This window comes from Lynx canadensis, chromosome B4, assembly GCF_007474595.2.
Source record: "Lynx canadensis isolate LIC74 chromosome B4, mLynCan4.pri.v2, whole genome shotgun sequence".
NCBI lineage: Eukaryota > Metazoa > Chordata > Mammalia > Carnivora > Felidae > Lynx > Lynx canadensis.
This window is the reverse complement of record NC_044309.1, coordinates 22,991,614-23,011,810: the sequence shown is the minus strand read 5'-3', so window position 1 is coordinate 23,011,810 and position 20,197 is coordinate 22,991,614. Positions and strand designations below refer to the sequence as shown.

Below are 20,197 nucleotides of genomic sequence, written 5' to 3'. Positions count from 1 at the left end.
AGTATTCTATAAGTGCTAGTTAGGTCCAGTTGATTTATGGTACTGTGTGGTTTAACTATATCCTTACTGGTTTTCTGACTGCTAGATCTATCAATTACTGAGAGAGGGGTATTGAGGTCTCCGACTGCAAGAGTGGATTCATCTATTTTCCATTGTAGTTCTGTCAGTGTTTGACATTCTGTTGTTGGATGCATGCACATTAAGGATTGTTCTGCCTTCTTGGAAAATTGACCTCTTTATTGTTATATAATGCCCCTCTTTATTCCTGATAATCTCCTTGCTCTGAAATCTGCTTTATTTGAAATCAGTAAGTTGCTCCTGCTTTCTTTTGATTAATGTTAGTATAGTATGTCTCTCTCCATCTTTTTACTTTTCATTTATGAGAGTCTTTGTATTTATAGACAACATATGTTAGGGTCTTTTTTTTTAATCCACTCTAACAGTCTCTGTCTTTTAACTGGTGTATTTAGATCACTCACATTTAAAGTGATTATTGATATAGTTGGTTTAATATCCACCATATTTGTAATGATTTTCTGTTCACTGCCCTTGTTCTTTGTTTTTTGTTTTCATCTTCTACTCTGTGGAAACTGTCTCCCCCACAGTGTGTGGACTCTGATGACATGCAATTTATTTTTCTTGTTTTTACTTGTAAGTCTCACTTACTAAGGCTTAACCCCTGTGTCTGAATAGCTTAGTCTTCAGTCTAAGATTGGTTAGAGATTGTACTCAAATACCTCAAGCCAGTAAAGCTTCTGCTTTCTGCTGATGAAATGTGTGTGGAGGCTGGCAAGTACATTCAAATTGCCAGCATTTTTCAAGTTTTCCCTGGTTCTTATTTTTCACCGTGCTTTCTTGTGCCTCTTCTGCCCATGCTTATAGGCTCCATCTTTCCGGAATGTATGGGTAGCCTGGTCTTATGCTTGTTTCTGCTGTGCTTATATATAGCTTCTGGTCAACTTGGGATATGTGAAGAGTTTATTGTCTACCCCTCTCCCATGACCCTAACCTTCCAAAACTCCCTATCAAATCCTTGACTAGACTAGTCTGCCAGTTAGTTGCTCAAAAAGGAAACTTTGTGATAATGGGGCCATTGGCTTTCTCTGGTCACATGCTACCAAGATGGCTGCACTAACTGATAATGCTCCCGGCCAGGTGAGCTCCCTCTGGCAGTGCCTCACCCTGACTGAACTACCTGGTTGAACAACAGAGCTAACGTGGGGCTCAGGGAGATGGAAACATTATTTATACCCATTGTTCAATGTTTTCATGAATAAATGATTCTCAGTTTGTTATATGGCTCTAGTTAACTTCCAGAGTGGAGAAATGGTTGTTTTTGACAGTTTCATCCAGCTTCATAGTTGCTTTTTTGTAGAGAGGATATGTTGACCACCTTACTCCATTATGCTGAAGACAAATGTCCCTTTGAATATCTGGCATGCTGATATACATTTTCTTGATGATCATATTTTGAGAAACATCGCCTGAAGCCTGGTTGCCATTTTATATGTATATGTGTGTACATATGTAAGCACACACACATACATATAAGTTATATAATATATACAATATATAATATATTAGATATGTAGAACATATGTAATGTAATGCTTTCTGCACACACACACATATATATGTGTATATATATATATTCATATATATATATATATTCAGATCATTCAGTTAACTCATTTTATTTTATTTTTTTTAATTTTTTTTAATGTTTATTATTTTTGAGAGAGAGACAGAGACAGAGACAGAGAGCAAGCAGGGGAGGGGCAGAGAGAGAGGGAGACACAGAATCAGAAGCAGGCTCCAGGCTCTGAGCCATCAGCCCAGAGCCTGACGCGGGGCTCGAACTCACAGACCGCGAGATCGTGACCTGAGCCGAAGGCAGCCGCTCAACCGACTGAGCCACCCAGGCACCCCCAGTTAACTCATTTTAAATCTAATTCTGTCTGAAGTGTCAGTAGGAGTTTTTTGTTTGTTTGTTTTTTTGTTTTTTTTTCAAGAGAGTGCACATGTGCATGAGAGTAGGGGAGGGGCAGAGAGAGAGGGAGAGAGAGAGAGAATCTCAAGCAGGCTCCACGCTCAGCACAGAGCCTGATGCAGGGCTCAATCTCACAACCCTGAGATCATGGTCTGAGCCGAAATCAAGAGTCAGACACTTAACCGACTGAGCCAGCCAGGCACCCCAGGAATTTGTTTTTTTTAATATGCACCTTAGATCTGCCTCCATTCAAGGTTTTAATGTTGTATGCATGTATTGGTAATGGACTTATAGACATGAAACAATTAGAAAAAATACAGTGACCGTTCCAAATTAGGCATTGGGTGCCAGCCCAAGGCTGCATCACTGCATAGCTCCAGAGAAACCCCATTCACATGGTGCTCCATGGAAATGATGTCTACTGGAAATTGCACTCCGGGCACCCTTCACATAGGTAATGTGCCACCTTTGTGAAATAGGAGACAGATGTTATTCTTTTGATAGTTTCAATGGGCTTGACTTTTCTTCCCGTGTCCTCTAGTGTAATAAGGTGGGTGAGTCATTCTCCATTTCCTCTCTCTCTGCTATAACATCACCAGATACTTTCACAGCATTGTTGTTAAGGTTATCAACCAGGCTCTGGAGTGATAAAATAATAGCATTCATGATCTTTGACATATATTTTATATCTTACTAATTTTTGTGACACAGAGAAGCAAAAATGTACTATTGATGATGCAGTTATCAGAAATGTGTTTTGAATACTCTCTCTTTGTCCAGCTTTCACAAAGCTTCTTTATCTGTAGCCTTCTGTCTCCCAACGTCTTCCATGTTCTCCTGCATAATCTAATGTGTGTAGTGCATCGTGCATTTTTTTTGAAAGGAACAAAAACACTCAGAAGTACTTATGCTTTAATATATCTTGTAATCCCTCTTTCAGAACTGAGCGGCTGGCTAAGGATATTATGAAAGACATAGGAAACTGTGACATTATGGTCCTGTGTGTGCTTAAAGGAGGTTACAAGTTCTGCGCGGATCTTGTAGAACACCTTAAGAACATCAGTAGAAATTCGGATCAATTTGTCTCTATGAAGGTTGATTTCATCAGACTGAAAAGTTACAAGGTAAGTTATTTATTCCATTTTCATTATACAATGTTTAGAATAGAGAATTTTCTAGAATAAAAGAATTGACAATGTGATGAAAATGAAGAATAATTTTTTTTAATTTGCTGTATGCAATCTGTAGTTCAAACAATAACGTCTGTGGGGAGAAAAACCCTCTTTCTGTTTTCACATATATGGAAAGTTGCTTGAGGAATGATTCATGGTTTCTTTTATGGTTATAAAGCTGAGTGGCCATTTCCTGGTGACTAGCCTCACAAGCGAGTGTGTTAACAATGAGTGTTAAGAAGGTCTGGTGAGCACTGACGTGTTTCCGCTCTGTATGTCACCGTTGGTCCTGGAGTTCTGTGGGAGGGCGTCCAGCCGCAGAGAGGACAGTATTAGTACTTGGGTGACTGCAGTCATGGCCTGGAAGTGGAGAAGGGAAGTCTGTAGGGACAGTGGGTTACCAAGTGCAAGGAGACAAGATCAGAGAACCTCCAGCAGAAGGCCCCTCCACCAGTCTATCCTGGGCTCTCTTGGTCAGCACTGGACAGAACCAAGGGAGATTTTTCCCCAAAGGTGTCATCCCTTTCGTGTTCCTCCTTCTATGATGTTACCTTCTGTGATGCTTTTTGATTCAATGGATAGTAAATCACTAAAACCAGCCTACTATTGGGTCACCTGGTGGCTCACGCAGTTAATCTGACTCTTGATTTCGTCTCAGGTCATGATCTCACAGTTCATGGGATTGAGCCCCGCATCAGGCTCTGTGCTGACAGTGTGTTCGAACCTGCTTGGGATTCTCTCTCTTTCCCTCTCTTTCTGCTTCTCTCCCCCACTCATTCTTTCTCTCTCTCTCTCTCTCTCTCTCTCTCAAAAATAAATAAATAAACTTAAAAAACTAGCCTACTATTTGATGATGAACTCTTGGAGTCAAAACCATGAAATTATTCTCATTGATTAAACTGGCTTGACACATTTTAATTCACTCTTCAAATTGGTTTTCTATTGCTGTGTGACAAATTCACTACAAACTTAGTGGCTTAAGCCAATATGCATTTATCATCTCAGTTTCTCTAGGTCAGACACCGGGCGTGGGTTCTCTGCTCAAGAGTCTTCAAAGTCAAGATGTTAGCCGGGGTGGGATCTCGGCTGAGGTCTGCAGATGAGTGACCTTTCCACAATCACTGGCTGTTGACAGAATTCAGTCTCCACTTCCCTGCTGACTCGAGGCTGGAGATGCTTTCAGCTCCTACAGGCTACTTTCGGGTCTTTGCCTCATAGTTCCCGGCACAGGAGAACCTTTCCATCTTTTGAGGGCCTGGCCCCTCTTTTAAAAGCTGACCTGATTAGGTCTGGTCTACCCACGATATGCTCCCTTTGAGGAACTCAAAGTCAACTAACTAATCCCCTAATCACAGGAATGCTTTCCCATGGTTACTAGTCTCACCCACACTCAGTGGAGGAAATGAGGCACAGTGTATACACCAGGGGACAGATAGGCATGTGTCTTGGGTTCTGCCCACCACTCTCTGTGATTCAGTTGCTTCAGCTCTTGAGCAGCTGGCAAATTGTTTCTCATTTCTTAAGACGCTCTGTATTCTCCCGATGACCTCTCAGGCCAGAATAAAGCGGTTTTTGAGGCGCCTGGGTGGCTCAGTCGGTTAAGCGTCCAACTCAGGCTCAGGTCATGATCTCATGGTTCCTGAGTTTGAGCCCCATGTTGGGGCTCTGTGCTGACAGCTCAGAACCTGGAGCCTGCTTTGGATTCTGTGTCTCCCTCTCTCTCTTCCCCTCCCCCACTCACACTCTCTCTCTTTCTCTCTCTCTCTCTCTCAAATGATAAAAATAAAAAAAAAATAAAGCTGGTTTTTGCAGACATCTTAACCTTAAATGGTTGGTTTCATCTTCTCCTGGAAACCATTCCTTTAAGTTCCTTTCATCTTAGATGAAGTCACTGTGCTTCTTTGAAAAATTTTTTTTTCTCATTTACTTGGCTCTGATACTGTTTTTTTCCTGGGGAAAACAGGTTTTTAAGCTCTTTTAAAAACTTAAAGTCGATTTGTTGAGGTATAATTTATATGCAGGAGATTTTATCTGTTTGAGTTTACAGTTCTGTAAGTTTTGACAATTGCATACAGTCATGTAAGTCGCCACAATCAAGACATAGGTCAGTTTCTCACCGTAAAAAATGCTGTGTCCCTTTGTGACCAACTCTTTCCCCAGATCCTGGAAACCACTGATATAGGTTTTCTGTCCCGAGAGTTTTGCTCTTTCCGGAGTATCATATAATGTAATCATATACCACGTAGCCTTAGTAAATCGTAGCATATTTCACTTGAGATTCATCCATGTTGTTATGTATACCAGTAGTTTATTTCTTCTTATTGTCAATTATGGTTTCATTATATAGATACATCCTAGTTTTTTTTTAAATTTTTTTTTAACATTTATTTATTTTTGAGACAGAGAGAGAGCATGAACAGGGGAGGGTCAGAGAAAGAGGGAGACACAGAATCCGAAACAGGTTCCAGGCTCTGAGCTGCCAGCACAGAGCCTGACGCGGGGCTCGAACCCACGGACCGTGAGATCGTGACCTGAGCCGAATTTGGACGCTCAACCGACTGAGCCACCCAGGCGCCCCAATACATCCTAGTTTTAAAATCACTTATCAGCTGAAGGATATTTGGTTTGTCTCCTTTTTGGGGTGATTATGAAAAAGCTGCTCTAAGTATTCACGAAGAAGTTTTTGTCTGTACTTATATCTGCATTTCCCTGGAGATTCCTAAGTCGTATAGTAGTGTATATAAGAAACCATAATGTATATAAGAAATCACCAAACCGTTTTTTAGATGGATTGAATAATTTTGCACCTTCACCTGCAGCAGATGAGAGTTCTAGTTGCTCCATATTTTCAACACCACTTGGTTTTGCAATGATTGTTTGCAATGATTATATATCATTGTGGTTTTAATTTGCATTTGTTTCTGTGGTGAAGTGTTTGTTCAAGTATATTTTCAAAAAATTGGGTATTTTGCTTTCTTATTATTAAGTTGAGAGTTCTTTATCTATTTTGGCCACAAGTCCATTATTAGGTACGTTGTTTCACATATATTTTCCAGCCAGTGGGTTGTTCTTCATTTTCATAACAGTGTTTTTTTTTTTTCAAAGAGCATAATTTAAACATTTCTACAAACTCCAATTTATCAGTTTTTTTCTTTTATGGATCATGCCTTTTGTGTTTCTAAATAGTCTTTGCCTCGGGACGCCTGGATGGCTCAGTCAGTTGAGTGTCCGACTTCAGCTCAAGTCATGATCTTACAGCTCGTGAGTTCGAGCCCCTCGTCGGGCTCTGTGCTGACAGCTCAGAGCCTGGAGCCTGCTTCAGATTCTGTGTCTCCCTCTCTGTCTGTCCCTAACCCACTCGCATTCTGTCTCTGTCCCTTTCAAAAATAAATAAACATTAAAAAAAATTTTAAATAATCTTAGCCTCATTCAAGTTCACAATTTTCTGTTCTCTTTAAAAAGTTTCACAATTTTAGATTTAAATCGAGGTCTATGAGCCATGTTGTGTTAATTTATTAATAAGGCACTCCTTTTTGCAAGTGACTATCCAGTTGTTTCAGGATCGTCTGATGAGAAGACTGTCTTTTCCAATTGTGAGAGACCTTTGCTCTTTCACTGAACACTTGACTGAGTAAGTGTGGGTCTATTCTGGACACTGTATCTAGTTCTATTCATCTGAAGGCCTATCCTTTCGTCAATACCACACTGTTCCGATGACTGTGGCTAATTAGTCTGGATATCAGGTAGCATGTACTCTTCCAACTTTGTTCTTTTTCATAAGTGTTTTAGCTATTCTACTTCTTTGCCTTTCCATAGAAATTTTATTTTATTTTTTAAATATTTGTGTTTTTTTTTTTTATTTTGAGAGAGAGAGAGAGAGAGGGAGAGAGAGAGAGAGAGAGAGAGCACGTGAATGGGAGAAGGGGCAGAGAGAGAAGAAAGACAATCCCAAGCAGGGCTTGATCGAACCCCACATGGGGCTCAGTCCCATGAACTGTGAGATCATGACCTGAACCAAAATCAGGAGTCGATGCTTAACCAACTGAGCCACCCAGGTGCCCATCCATATAAATTTGAAAATCATATTGTTGATTTCTACAAAGCAACCTGTTAAAATTTTTATTGGGATTGTTTTGAATCTATAGATCCATTTTTGGGAAAATTAACATCTCAACACTTGTTAGTCTTCCATCCATGAACAGGATATATTTCTTAATTTTTTAGGTCTTATTTTTAATATCCATTTGTCTAGTTTTCAGGAGTCAGATCTTAGACATCATTGGTTAGATTTACACCTAAATGTTTAAAATGGTTTTTGGTCCTATTATATTTGGTAAGTTTTCTTTGAATTTAAATTTCCAATTGTTTACTGTTAGTATATAGAAATACTACTGATTTTGTATATCAAATATTATGACTAACTCTTATTAGTTCTAATGGCTTTTTTATAGGTTCTTTTGGAATTTCTATGTTGACAATAATTTTTTTCTGTGAACGGAGATGGTTTCACTGCCTCCTCTCTAATTTGTAGACTTTTTGTTTCTTCTTATTGCCTTATTGCAGTGGCTAGGACTTCCTGTACAATTCTGAATAGCAATGGTGAAGGAAAACATCTTTGCCTTGTTTTCAATCGGTAGGATATTGACTATTGCATCTCCCAATTTTTGATACATTGTTTTCATTTTCATTCGATTCAAACTATTTTCTAATTTCCTTTGTGACTTCCTCTTTCACTCATGAATTGTTTCTTGTTTAATTTCCAAATACTTGGGGATTTTCCGGAGATAGTTGTGTATGGTTTTCAGCTTAATTCTGTTGCAGCAACTATACTTTGGGTGATTTCAATTCTTTTACATTTGTTGAGGCTTGTTTTATGACCCAGAACGTGGTCAATCTTGCTGAAATTAACAGGGTTGTAATCCATGTGAGATTAAACAATATTGCTATCTCGCATTATCCATTTCTCTGAACATCTTATCCTTATTTGACCAATGTTTTAACCTAGAGGCACATATCTTAACACTTACATGGCCTGTTAACTCATATTTATGTGATACTAGTTCAGAACATTTGCATTTCTAAAACTCCAGTAGCGTTGTGGGCATTCTTGCCACATTTAGAAAGATATTTCCAAGTCAATATATTTTTCCTAGCGATAGAGATGTGGCGGTTCCTGCCCAGGGTTCTGATGAAGGAGGAAAGCAATGGTTTTTTTACATTTTTACATTTTACATCTTCACCATCTTCATCCATTCTCACACACTGTGTATTTTAGCTTGCATCTCACATTTACATCCTGTAGGACCCTAAAATGATTGCCATGTTTCTTTTCTTACTAAATGTTCTTCTTCATATTTATCAACAAGGTGATACAGATCATCTCCTCAGAAATTAACTCACATAAAATGTAAAAGCCTACCTGCTCACTCAGAGCAAGCTTTTTCCCTAATTAGCCTCAGAAATGGATGGAAAAACCATATTCATGGACTGAGGTGTGATATGAATGGTTTTCTGCACGTAAGCTGTCCCCATCCAGTGATGAATTAATTGCTGTGTCATGTTGGGCTTGAGCTGACCATCCCTGTTACATACTTGGGCTCTTTCAACATTCCTGAGGGCAGAGATGTATTTTTAAAGAAACCAAAGACTAATAAACACCACCAAATAAGGGGAACAGGACCAGCTCATTTTCCTCTGAGGGTATTTGGTGTTCTCACATACCTCTAAACCTGTTCGTAGGGAGCAGACATCGTGAAAACATCTCAGCAGAAACAGTGACCACAAAAGTGTTCTTTTTATTCCTTTCGAAATTTCTGGAGGGAGAGCAGGACTTCGTAGAGTTCTGAGTGCTGGTCAAAAGCGTTATGTAGTTTTACTTCCTTCTAGCCTCTTGCTCTGTGATTCTTTTTAGGTTGCTTATTTGGGGCAGAAAAGTTGAAAGTCCAGTTTGTTCAGAGGCAATGTTTCTTCTCCCTGTATAACCATTGGTGTTCAAAAGTCACTCGAGGGGCTCTCATTGTTTGATGCCCTCCACTCTTTGCTGAGGGACCTTCCTGAGGGGTGGATGTCTCCAAACATCTCAGATTCCATGCAGTCGGACTTGTGTTTGTTGTTACATGAAACTTTCCACAAGACATGGAATGAATTTGCGTGAATGATAGCAATCTAGCCAAAGATTATTTGGAAATTAGCATTAGACTAATTCATTGGAGAGCAGGGCCAACCTAGTCCTGTTCTTCAATGAAATGAGGAGCACTGGCAACCTCCCTTCCTTAACAGTTCAAGTTTTTCTTTCCTTCCTCCCTCCCTTCGTTTTCTCCTTCTGTCCTTCCTTCTGTCTTTCCACCCAATGTTCATTCAGCACCTGCTATATGAATTTATTCTCTCATTGAATTCTGACTGCAGCCCTGCTGGACATCTCTCATCTCTGCTTTTATTGATGAAGAAAGGGAGGCCCAGAGAGGTTCATTAACTCATTTAATGTTACACAGCCAGTAACTAGTACAGATGGCATCAGAGCCCAGGCCCTTTGGTCTTTCAAGCCTGTGCCCTTTGCAACTTATCAACATTTTCCACAAAATTTTCCGAGGTTTTCCACAAAACTTTGTTGTTTCATGAAATGTGAATATATTTGCTAACGTTTATGAAGGAGTTAGCTATATTTTTCTCCTAAAATATATGTCAGATCCATGCAAAGTATATGTATACAATTATAATCATTATGCAATAATGTGCCTTTAAGAAATGGGGGCCTCGCTTGGTACCATCCGGAAGTTGCATGGGAGAGAGAACTAATTACACGTATGACATCCCATATGCACACAGGTGGCTATACTTTGTAGCTTGTCTTGTAAGATCAGCAAAATTTGTGGAAGTATTCAGTGTTTATTTAATCAAGAATCAAATATCAATTATTTTTCACAAGAATTTATTCACCTTGAGGCCTAAGTTTTCAGCAGATCTAATCCAAGGATATACCGCATCTTCACGAGTATCTATTTGTATTATACCACCACATGACACATTTGAAAAACATATTCTTTGTCTCAAAGTAATACGGTCAAGGAGGTTAACAGACCAAACAGAGAGTTTGGGTGTGACAGTTTTACGGACTAGGCAATCTGAAAATCCCCTTGTTACAACCACTTAAGAATGCTAAATGAGGGGTGCCTGGGTGGCTCAGTCGGTTGAGCTTTGGCTCAGATCACGATCTTGAGGTTTGTGAGTTCAAGCCCCGCATTGGGCTCTGTGCTAACAGCTCAGAGCCTGGAGCCTGCTTCAGATTCTCTGTCCCTGCCCCTCTCTGCACATCTCCAGCTTGCACTCTCTCTCTCTCTCTCTCTCTCTCTCTCTCTCTCTCTCTCTCCCTCTCAATAATAAATAAACATTAAAAACATAAATTTAAAAATGCTAGATGAAATATAATAATATATATTTTTTAAAGATTTTCAATGCGGGGCATGTGGTGGCTCAGTCAGTTGCGTGGCCAACATTGGCTCAGGTCATGATTTCTCCCTTTGTGAGTTCGATCCCTGCATTGGGCCCTGTGCTGACAGCTCAGAGCCTGGAACCTGCTTCACATTCTGTGTCTCCCTCTCTTTCCGTCCCTCCCTTGCCCACACTCTGTCTCTCTCTCTCTCCCTCTCTCTCTCTCAAAATAAAGAAACATTAAAAAAAATTTTTTTTAAAACAAAGATTTTCAATGCTTCCTGTAGCTCACAAGAAGGTACAGGGCACCCAAGAGGCAGAAATGAAAAGTCTAAGAATCAAACCAGAGATGAACTGGGAGCTGGGGTGCTGGAAGAGGAGTTATCTCAGCATCTGATTTTCACACCCATGCAGAGACAGATGATAAAGGCTTGGACCAACATAAAGTGGGAAGCTGGATGAAACCCTCCAGCAAAGCCACTGCCCTCAAAGGTGCATGCCCTTGGCGAAAAAATCCATCCCTTTTTTAAATTTTTTATTTTGTTAACATTTGTTTATTTTTGAGAGACAGAGAGACAGAACACCAGCGGGGGACCCCGGGCAGAGAGAGAGGGAGACACAGAATCCAAAGCGGGCTCCAGGTTCTGAGCTGTCAGTACAGAGCCTGACATGGGGCTCGAACCCACGAACCATGAGGTCATGACCTGAGCCGAAGTAGGATGCTTACCTGAGTGAGCCACCCAGGCACCCAGAATCCACCCTTTAGTAATGGGAGATCTGAAGAAACTAGCTTGTCTTTCTTGGCCTGGGCTGGAATGGTAAAGTAAAATGTCCTATGGGAATTTTTCAGTTCAGATCTGTACCACATGTGAGTTAAAGGTTTTCATTTACTTTACCTGCATTGTCTGGGAAACTCCAGCCAGAGAATTTAATATTAAAATTGGTCCCAGACCGCAATGCCCCCAAGGTGCCTGGTAGATGCAAGCTGAAAACCTCAATGGAGGGAGTGCCTCAGCCTAGGTGGGATTCCTCCAGGTAAGCTGCACTTAACCTGCACAAACCCAAAACACAAAGGATAATAATCCACCACGGGCAAGGTCAGCTGGTAAAAATAAATAGCAGAAATAGGCACACAAACTGTCTGAAAGAGAAATATAAAATAATTATACTTAAGATGACTAAAGACGTAAATGAGGGGTGCCTGGGTAGCTCAGTTGGTTAAGTGTCGGACTTCAGCCCAGGTCTTGATCTCACGGTTCGTGGGTTCGAGCCCCATGTCTGGCTCTATGTTGACAGCTCAGAGCCTAGAGAGCTTGCCTTCGGTTCTGTGTCTTCCTCTCTCTCTGCCCCTCCCCTGCTCATGCTCTGTCTCTAAAAAAAAAAGACATAAATGAAAGGATTTAAAGAAAAGGTAAGACAGCATGAGAAGGAAAAAAGAAATGAAGTAACAGGAGGTCTAACAGCGAAAGAGATTGTAACTGAATAAGATAGTAGCTCGGGTGACAAGATAATGTTATTATGGATGTGAATTCTGAACTGGAAGGTGGATCTGAAAATAATTAGCCAGAAGGTAGCATGGGCTAGAGATGGAATATAAGGAAAAGTTAAGAGACCTGAAAGAGTCAATGAAAAGACCCAAAATACATCACGTAGGAATTCCAGAAGGAAAGACTATTCCTGAGACAGAATTGAGTAGAGGGAATTTCCGATAAGATAATGCCTAATCTTATTCTGGAGCCGTGAAGGAACGTGTCTGTTCAGATGTAGGAAGCTCCAGGAGACCAACACCTAGCATGCCTAAGTGAAACTGAGAAACAAAGCACAGGAGACAAAGAATAGATTGTAAAAGCAACTGAAGAGCAAAGAGAAACTCACCAAAGGAATCACCACTGTCAGATCAACAGACTTCTCAAAGGCAGCAGCAGAAATCATAAGGTCTGGAGTAGTGTCATCTGAGAGAAGATAGATGACTGTCAACCGCGAATTTCATTCCCGGTTAATCTGTAAGTCAAGTGCGAGTGCTGGCCTGAGACATCAGCAGCCACATGCTGGAAGTTTCCCAGTAACAGATGCTGGGCTGAAAGCATCTCTTAAAGGGTATATTCTAGTAAGAAGGAAATTGAACCCAAAAGAATCATTGTCAGGTGAAGAAATTGACAAGGATGTAGGTAAATCAAAAAAGTTACGATTGGTTAAAATAAAAACACTGATGATGACGCGTTTTGGTGGTAAAACAAACAAGATGGACTTCAAATGCCAGTCTGCATTCAGTCGTAAATCACCAGTGAAAGCATTCTAATGTTGTGCCTTGTTTAGGAGAAGCATGGAGATATTGATAACTGGCAAACTTCTAAGTTAGCCGTGCCTATTTAAAAGTTAAGGAGAACCATTGAAAGAATAAGAATATTACATATTTTATGTGTAACTTATCAGTAAGTGGAAAGTATGGGAAGGAATAAGAACACTCAAAATTAGACAGAAAATGAGAAAACAATTAGGTAACATTATACCCATTTTTCAGAGGAGGAAACTGAGGCCCGAGATGTTAAGTAACATGTCCAAGGTGGGACAGCTTGTTAGTGGAGACTCTAGTATTCAAAGTCAAGTTTAATTCCAAAGCCCAAGGTTGTCATCACTGAAACATACTGTTCATCTTGAGATGTGTTGATGTGTGGAGATGTAGAAGGCTAAAAATTTCACCCAAAGGAATCAACTTTATTTTTTTCCCAGGTTTATTTTCATACCTACCTAACTAGGTTAAGTCAGCTCCTGTAATTGTTGGAAAACACGGCAATATCTATAAATAGACAATTAACTGCACAGGTTTTGAAATATTTTATACGTGATATTAATGAACCATGAAGAAGTACCTTCCAAGAAAATGAATAATAAATGTTGACTGTTGGTTTTCCTGTAAATTAGAGGAAACTATGCTTTTCTTTTCATCTTTCCCCCTCACACCATGGAGACTTTCCAGAAGATATGAACATTCACTACACCTGCTTGCTCTCTGGGTTCACTTAAAGCTGATGCTCTTAGGAAGCCAAATCCAGCAGAACTGCAAAAAAGCCTTGAGTACCAAGCTTCCTACCAACTCCTGAAGGTGCAAAAACTTGAATCACAGAGAAACAGGCATACTTCAGCTGCCTCTTTTTTTTTTTTTTTTTTTTTTTTTGAGAGAGAGAGGTGGGGTGGGGGGTGGGGGGGAGGGGCAGAGAGAGAGAGAGAGAGAGAGAGAGAGACAAAGGATCTGAAGCTGGCTCTGCCCTGACAGCAGAGAGCCCTATGTGGGCTCGAACTCACGAACCATGAGATCATGACCTGAGCCAAAGTCGGACGCTTAACTGACTGAGCCACCCAGGTGCCGCTCAGCTGCCTCTTGAGCTACCCAATTTAGTGTGTGGGAAAAGCTGTCAGGATCGGGATGGGAGAATATCTGGAATATCTGTTCTAACGGGCTTAGAAATAGAGAAACATAGGAGGATTTGAGAAAAGTTGGAGGGGAGTATCGGTGAGTGCCAGCAAATGACTTTTCAGCCAGCTTTTTTGTATGTGAATGTATTATTTGCCAAGCATTTTTCCTTTATTGCCTCCAAAATGTTGCCCTATTTAAAGGCTCGTTACTTTATATGCAACCCAATGCGAGGGTAAAATGTAATATTCTGATTTCTTTGTTTTCCATCAGTTTGGTTAGCTAAACTGTGAGCAGAGTAAAATCTTCATCAAACTTCAAGGGTTTTTTAAACTGATGAGAACTTTATTTTAGGCGGTCTGGAGTTTCCCGAGATCCTTCCCCCATGCTGTTTGCACATGCACTGCTTTGTGTTAATTAATAATTCCTGTGTGTTGGCGGCACCAAGAGAAAGCTTTCTGAAGATAAAATACAATCCTGAGATTTGCCATGCAGGGCATGTGGGCCCCTGGGGAAGCTGGTGTCTTTATTAAAGAGGCTCATTCAAGCTACGGGGTTGGCCATAACCCTGTTCCCATGAGGGAAGAGAAAAATTAAGTGTCTTCTCTCTCATTCCTGGACTTCAGAACAAAGAGTTTAGGTCAGTCCTTTATTAGGCATGCTAGTGAGGAATGGAGACTGGATAGATAAACCAGATCCAGCATCCTTAGTGTTAACGAGAAATTTTCACTTTGCCCTACAGCTGGCTTTTCACTGAACTTTTCCTTCAGAGTAAGAAGGCTTTGAGTTGAATGCCCCTTTTCTTTTTGAGACAGGAACACCACCTTGGGCTTGGGGTGAGGAAAAGGACTCCAGTTCAGTTCTTTGGAGATGAACAGGTAGAGAAGAGAGGTCCCTAGTTCTTTTGGGGGGTATTGGATGGGTCCAAGCCAGGTGTATATATGTGTGTAGAGTATGTGAATATATATGATTCGTATATATGTACATTTATATCTACATATATTTTCAAGAGAGGAAAGGAGGAAAACTAAAGGAATAGGAAAGTCGAAGAAAACAAAGGAATACAGAAGGAAAGGTCAGAGAGACAAAAGAAATTCCAATACTTACCATATTTCATTAAATCTAAGACATTTATAGACCGAAAAGTATGCCACTAATCCATGTACCACTAAGAAAGAAAAATTGTTGTAAATTAAGCCATGACATGGATTGTGTGATGCATCCTGATTTTAGGTATATTAAAATGTGAAAAAAATGTACTGCTTGGAATTGATGAATTGGTAGTTCCCCATCCCCCCCCCCTTTTTTTGCAATACCACTTTCAAGGGTTAGAATAGCTGAAATGTAGCCTTGTCTGTACTCTTTGGTTATTCTTGTCTCTTAGGTCTTGTGATATTATTCCAGTACCATTTTGCAAATGGTGAGATATTCCTCTGAAGCCGCAGATTTTTTTCACCTTTTGTATCTAAAATATTTTTAATATCTTCCAAATACGTTTGCAGACTTCAAAGGGAGAATTATTTACCAAAGAATAAACCAGGGAGAGGCCTGAGTGGTTTGAATCAATCCACCAAAATCCTTAAAATTAATCAAAAGCATTTATGAAAACCACAACATAATTTCTATGTGGCCTCTGGACAGAGACCCTGGAACATCTGTCATGTTCATGCGCTTGCTGAAACAGAGTGTTGACATTACCTGTTTTGTCGTTGACCTTTGGTTCTTAGAATGTATTTACTACTGGCTTTCAACATGCATGGATGAAGAAACTTGGCATGAAGCAAATATCTGGTCTGACCTTAAAAGAGATAATTTAGCTTGGCTCTAGGCAAGTTTACTTTGAGATTTCTAATTCTGTCAAGTAAAAGATATTAAAAACAACAACAACAACAACAACAACGAAACCAAAGCCCATTGTGTAATAAGGTTAATGGTAGGCTTATAGCAACATGTATAGTTATCATTCCTTATGGTCTTCATTTTGTAAATAACTCTGCATTTTATTGGTATACATTCTTTGTATTCAAATTTGGTTTTCTGTAGAGATGCTTTTTAGGGTTTGTCTGTCCCTGTGATAAGCAAACACTGTCAGGGCAAATAAGACAATAATGCGGAAGTAATTACTAAATTACAGAGACAACCAAGTTTTGTAAAACTACTGTGGGACCAAGCTGTGCTTCACTCAGTAACTGCCACAGCCTGGGGTTGAATCCAGGCCAAGAAACAAGACCCTGCAGGGGTGCCTGGGTGGCTCAGTTGGTTGAGCGTCTGACTCTTGGTTTTGGCTCAGGTCATGATCTCACGGTTCAAGGGTTCAAACCCCACATCGGGCTCTGCGCTGCCCTCTCTCTCTGCCTCTCCCCCACTCATGTGCACCTTCTCTGTCTCTCAAAATAAAGAAAGAAACTTAAAAAAAGAAAGAAAGAGGGGCGCCTGGGTGGCTCGGTCGGTTAAGCGTCCGACTTCGGCTCAGGTCATGATCTCGCGGTTCGTGAGTTCAAGCCCCGCGTTGGGCTATGTGCTGACAGCTCGGAGCCTGGAGCCTGTTTCCGATTCTGTGTCTGCTTCTCTCTCTCTGACCCTCCCCCGTTCATGCTCTGTCTCTCTCTGTCTCAAAAATAAATAAACGTTGAAAGAAAGAAAGAAAGAAAGAAAGAAAGAAAGAAAGAAAGAAACAGGAGCCTGGGGTAGGGTGTGCCGAGGAATGGACTGTGCTGTCGGTGGAAGTTGAAATCCAGTGCAGCAAGTGTGACAGGTAGTTGAAAAATGGGATGGAGGACCACAGACTTTAGAGCTCTGAACACTAGGCTGCCAGTGTCGGCTGGCTTGTAGTCTACCGTAAGTTCTACTGTTAATAAGACCTGGTATTCACTGAGTACTTATATACTACGGCCAACTGTTCTAAGTACTGTAAGATGTATTAACTATTAAACCCTCACAACATCCCTAGGAAGTTAGTGCTACTAATATCCCCTTTCCACAGGTGAGGACACTGAGGCCAGAGAGGTTAGTTGGACTTCCCAGCTCTGTCCAACCCCTACATTAGGGCTATTAACCACAACACCATGGCTCCCTTTGGGAGGTGTGGGTGAGGAATGTTATGCCCAGAATTCGTGATCCCCAAAGACCACCAGGGAGCCGAGTCCGATGCAAAAGCAAAAGAGCCTTTATTCGAGCTAGCTCGAGCTCAATCCCCTACCTGCACCGACACAGCGGTGGGATACCGGGGAGAGAGAGCGAGTTTCAAAAGGACAAAGTTTTATTGGGGCCTAGGGGCAGTTGGTGAGGTAATGGCTATGGCCTCAGCCGATTGGCTGGGGAAGGGTCCTGGGGAAGGGTTCGAGTCCTGTTAGGCAGGTGAGGGGGTGGGTCACTCAAGGGGAGGAGGTGTGGTCAAGGTGAAGGACACAGAACAAGATGGAGTCAGCCGGCGTAGGCCCGCCCTTTCAAGAAAAAGGACCCCAATGCCTAGCAGGCAGACAGGCAGGAGAAGGGAGCTCCCCCGTCCTTTAGGAGTGCTGGGCGAGTTTCCAGGAAGGGGCTTGGGCACAGAAAACAGGACAAGGCATAAATACAGAACACACGGTGGGTACTGGATCTTGAGAACAAGGCAGAATGCCAAAGCCAGCAGGAGAGACATAATACTGAGTCATGGGGCATTAAGGCTCTGGTTGCCTGCCCAGTAGTCGCAGGGTTCCAGTCCATCTAAGGTTGGGTTTGTTCCTGGAGATTCACTTCAGTAGGTGAAGTGGACGTGGGAGTTGAGTGACTTAGGTAATAGGAGAGGGGGCAGCAGAACCTGGGAACTAGGCAAGGCCTGGCCCAGAAGACAGCGTGTGATCTTGGAGAACTGACTGCATCAGGTGCCTCAGGATTCCTGTAGGATCTTGATGTCCCTGCCTTTGCCCCATTTATCTTTCCTGTGCATTCTGGACCCAAGGAATTTAAGCATGCTACATATCCACAGTGAGTCTGCTGTTAATCATTTTAATTTATTTGTACCTGACCTTTCCCAACAAAAATGCAATGTGGTGTTTTGTTAATTAGGTCCAGAGAATGTCTAATTTTCAGCACAAAAATAATTGCCGGCTGCAAAAATCCTTGCCCTGATTTTATTAAGTTGGGTTGTTTTTATCCACATTTTGTAACTGATGTGCAATATAAAACCTAGCACTGAGGCCATAAAAGTGTTTATGAAATTACATATTTCATACATATCTTATAAAACACATGGACTTTATATGCTAGATAAGATACCAAGAAATAATTTGGACTTGGAGAGAAAAAAAAATAGATAAAATAAAATGACCTGGGGAAATGTTCATGAGAAAATAATCTCTTTAAATATCTTTTATAATGGTCTTGTCCTATAATACAGTTCGAATTTAATGTTTTTATTCTCACTTTAGATTGTAGTATGGGTTACTTCATGGCATGAGTTTGCCGTTACTAAGCGCAATGTTATTGTTAACAGTCTAGGTAATTTCAACACGTATAAGAAAATGCTTGAGATCTGCAGCTTTCAAGGCCAGGAATTATTTCACATTTTCTTTATTAACTTGGCATTCATTTGGAGGATGGTTTCGAAAAGATTTCTTTTTTGTGCGTCTAACACTTTTTTTCTCCTCGAGAACAGACGTGGAATCCAAACAGACATTGACAAATTAGGGAATAATTCACAAAAACAGGATGACTCTCCATGAGTAAAAGGGCACGACAATACGTCAAGGGCCCCGCAGCTCACGCCACAGAAATGACGAGGCACAACTGCCTCAGGAAGAGACTCAGCAGTCATGGCAGACCAGTAGTTGGTGATGAGTCAGCAACGCCTGTGCTAAAAACGCTAATCTGAGACAGTAGTGGGAAGTATTGGCGGCCATGTGACCTGTAGAATCCCGGAATTACTCCTTCCTCTCTCACGAGCTCTTGCCGAAGCCCTGGCTTGGGCTTTGGTGCCCTACTAACCTCTTGTGTGTTTTGTTGTAGAGCCTCTTCTAATCAGCAAGGGCAGCTGGAAGGGAAGTACTCAGAAGCTACCCCAACTAGAATTCTAGAAAGAGTGCACTTCTGAAGCTCCCCTGGGCCTGTGTTTAAGAGATCTGAGAAGTGAAAGTATACAGTGTTATCCTCCCCTATTAAGAAAATGTCTTCAGATGACAATCGGGTTTTCCCTTCTTCCCCTGCTTTCTGAGTCCCAGGTCATAGGAAGATATCACTTATGCCCATACCGTTCAATTCTCTAAATCACTTTTCACTGTTGTTGAATTACAGGCCGGGAAATGCCTAACTATGAAAGAAGCATATCCTAGTGTTATTTTGTTATTTAAAGCAGAAGCCACTCCCTTTTAATGCAGATCGGTTGGGACCAGTGTAAAAGGCTAACTTCCGATGTTTTCAGGTAGTGTCTTATAAGAATTAGAATTGTTAGTAATTGTAGATGATAAATGAGCATATTTTTAAAAAAAATTTGAGTTCATTTATTTCTGAGAGAAGAGAGAGACAGAGTGTGCACAGGGGAGGGGCAGAGAGAGAGGGAGACACAGAATCTGAAACTGGCTCCAGGCTCTGAGCTGTCAGCACAGAGCCCGACGCAGGACTCGAACTCACAAACTGTGAGATCGTGATCTGAGCTGAGGTCAGGCATTACTGACTGAGTCACCCAGGCACCCCAATAAAGGAGTATATTTTACCTTGTAAACCATCATGTAGTTTAGTTTGTTTCTTTTACTGGATAAATCTAAACATCTTTCAAACGGGTGGGTTTATGCAGACTTTTCCAAGGGTGGTTTTTCTGTCAGCAGTCTTGTTAGGCTTATCTCTACATATAGAACACGTATACTAGATTAATTACCGCCAATATTATCTGTACAAATTCTTAGATTAAGATCTCTTTCTATTCTAATAGTATTCTGCACGGGATTTTTAAAAGTTAAGTTAGATGTATCCAAACTAATAATAGTAATGTTGGTTAATGGACTACTGTGTGAAAGTGCTATTTTAAGTGCTTTACACATAAAAACATTAATGCCAACCACAACCTGATGAGTTAGGTAACTATTATTATCACCGTTTTACATATGAAGAAGGTGAGTGACGGATAGTTTAAGAAACTGTCTTAAGATCACAGAGCTGGTTGACAACGGGGCTGAAATGCAAAACCAGTCAGCCTCAGTTGACAGCATAAAGGCCTGACAA

At 41.0% G+C, this 20,197-nt stretch overlaps 1 protein-coding gene across 1 annotated transcript in view; it reads left to right on the top strand.

Annotated features, from left to right (window-relative positions):
* PRTFDC1 (phosphoribosyl transferase domain containing 1) overlaps nt 1–20,197 on the top strand; it is a 99,668-nt gene that overhangs the window by 13,606 nt on the left and 65,865 nt on the right. Inside the window, exon 3 of the mRNA XM_030322028.1 lies at nt 2,931–3,114. Coding sequence (XP_030177888.1) covers nt 2,931–3,114 — 184 coding nt within the window. The remainder of the gene's footprint in view (nt 1–2,930; nt 3,115–20,197) is intronic.